Raw genomic sequence first — 2613 nt, forward strand, 5'->3', positions numbered from 1 at the left:
CTGTGTGTGCCGAGGCGCCGGGGCCTTGACCAGGGTTGGTGGGCAGTGCCCCCGACAGGCCTCAGGCTGGCCCTCATACCGGGGAGCACGCCCCCCCCAGCTGCCCCCAGACAGGGCCTTGCTGCCTGGGTGGCGCTGTAACCACTGTGTCCGGCGCGCTCCCGGCACTGTCTGTCCCAGCGTCAGGTAGTGAGGACAGCGCCGTCGTCAGGGGCTCATTGGGGCTGAACGGAGCCGTGTAACGTAGTCAGTGGGTTTCTGGTGGGCGCGGGGAGGAAGGGCAGCTGCCCTCAGGCCCCAGCTGCTGGCTCCACGCCGGGGGCCCAGGTGCCCGGCCGCTGCAGCCGGCCTGCTCTGCCCGTGTGGAGGGCCTGATGCAGTCACCACCTGCCCTCCCCACACCCAGCCTTTCTCTCACTTGGGGACAGGAGGCAGAGCCTGTGGCCTGGCCAGGGCCATCCCTAGGGGCCCAGTGGCAGGGGTCACGCTCTCGGGGAAACAGCAGCACAGGAAGCCCCGCTGGCGTCCGCTGGAGAGCAACGCGGTCCGCGGGGTCCCCACACTCCTCTCGGCCAGTTGACACCTCCCCTGCGTGGCTCTCAGGCGCTGCAGGGCTAGCGTGGCCGCCGTGAACTCCCAGACAGTGGGCCACGGCATACGGCTCAGCACGGCCAAACTCCAGGCACTGACAGCTCCCTGGCTCGGGCTGTCCTGAGCAGCTACCCCCATGCTGCCCTCGGGCCTGCTGTCAGGGATGGCAGCCCCGCCCGGCCATCGGCCATCGGCCATCAGGAGGCAATGCCAGCTCCCTGGCCTGCGTCCTGGTGCCCCTCAGGGCAATTAGGACTCCGGAGGGAGTGCAGAGGGTGCAGGAGGGATAGGCAGGCCTCGCAGCCTCAGGGGCCACTGTGGGTTGTGAAAGGTGCGTAGGTGCCGGCAGGAGTCGTCGGCTCTGGGTTAGAGTCCAGGCACCAGGCTCCTGTCCGGGCCAGAGGGCGAGGGCCGCGTTGCCACGTGTCCTTGGCCGTGACAGCTGGCACCCAGCATCGCCAGGGTCAGTCCTCTCCTGGCTCCCGTGGACACCTCCCCGCCCACCCTCAGGGAGCTGTCCCCCAGCTGCATCTGCCGGGTGTGGGTACTTGCCCTGCAGCCCTCGGACCCTGAGGGCCCTCTGTCCTCCTCGGCCTCCCAGCCCCCTCCCGTCGGCTGATGCAGCTGGTGAACCCGTTTGGGGTCCCCTCCCTCCACCTGCGGGGTCTGCAGGAGCCTGTGGCCCAGGCTGCGCTGCCGCCTGCATTAGCAGTTTGCGTGGACTCCCGTCTCAGCTGGGGCGGACGCTCGTCTCCTAGAAAAGCAGACGGTTGGCTCCGAGTGGCTTTGTCAATAAAAGATGAGCCCAGAAAGGCTTCCCTTCAGAGGGCGCCGCCCGGGAGCCCGGGTTCTGGAGGCCCTGCCTTCCAGGAGTGAAGGATGCTCACCATGTGGGGCAGGGGGTGGGGGGGGAGCTAACGCCTTCCTCATGCACCTGGGGCCACCTGCCTCCCCTCCTGGGCCAGTTAGCCAGGGCCCCGCGCCCTCCCCTGTGCTGCCCCCTCAGCCCACAGCCACCTGCTGGGGTGGGTGCGAAAGAAGGTGCCGGAAGCGGGGCCCAGCGTGGGTCCTGTGCACATCGCGGGTACGCGTGTGGCGCGGTCGAGTGCCGGCTCCTGGTGGGTCTGGCTCCGTGGTGTGCAGTGGCCCAGGCAGCTGGCTCCTGGCTCTCGCCCCGTCCGTGAGGGGAACAGGGCGGTACTCCTTCATCAGTGGGCGCTACGTGAAAAGTGAGTTACACATCACTGAACGAGCCTTCCCGGGTCCGACCATGGGGGCCAGCCGTGGGCCACGCAGCCCAGTCTCACTCTCATGGAAGCCAGACAAGCAGAGTGGAGTGGCCCCTGGTCCGAGGAGGGGCATGCTGTGAGGACATCGCCCTTGGGGTGCAGGGCCCCGTGGAGCTGGTCGGCCAGCCTGTCGGGTGGGCGGTGTGCCTGGCTGGTCCTCCCAGCAGGTCTCATGCCCCGTGGCCTGGGGGACTGCCCCTCCTGGCGGCCTCGCCTCTGTGCCTGGCTCTCACTCCCTGGCTGGTGACACCACCTCTGGGCCTGTCCCCACGTGTCAGAGGCCCAGTGAGGGCAGGGGTGGCTTCCACTCGGGCTCAGCTGGCCCCTCACTCCCGAAGGGCCGAGGCTGGGAGCCGGCACTTTAGGCTCACGAACCCCCATCCACGGGGCTTCGGCGCTCTGTTCTGAGCAGGGAGGGAGCCCCCCGAGAACAAGATGCGGCACCAGTGCCCGCCTGTCGCCCCAGGACCTCCCCCCGTAACCGGGGCTATAATTGCTGGTGCCCTTGCAGATCGCTTTTGTGCAAGGTGACAGGCTGTTTGCTGAGGGAGCATTAATCACACACATGCCCCGTGTGGGTGCCGGCACCAAGCCACCAGGCACACGCGCCATCATCTGCGTGTAATTCCAGGGCGAGTGGCTCTCGGGTGTGAAACGTGCAATTTCCGGCCCAGCAGGGAGCACGGGCTCATGTGGAGACGGGGGCCCAGGGCGGGGCTGCCGGCAGCTCAGG

The 2613-nt window shown here is 68.3% G+C and overlaps 1 protein-coding gene across 1 annotated transcript in view; it reads left to right on the plus strand.

Annotated features, from left to right (window-relative positions):
- The window catches only part of MAD1L1 (MAD1 mitotic arrest deficient-like 1 (yeast)), a 100901-nt gene that overhangs the window by 53914 nt on the left and 44374 nt on the right, over positions 1-2613 (plus strand). The window contains exon 7 of the mRNA XM_006765499.2: positions 1598-1675. Within this exon, the coding sequence (XP_006765562.2) occupies positions 1598-1675 (78 nt within the window). The remainder of the gene's footprint in view (positions 1-1597; positions 1676-2613) is intronic.

Source organism: Myotis davidii, unplaced genomic scaffold (genome assembly GCF_000327345.1).
Source record: "Myotis davidii unplaced genomic scaffold, ASM32734v1 scaffold399, whole genome shotgun sequence".
In the NCBI taxonomy this organism is placed as follows: domain Eukaryota; kingdom Metazoa; phylum Chordata; class Mammalia; order Chiroptera; family Vespertilionidae; genus Myotis; species Myotis davidii.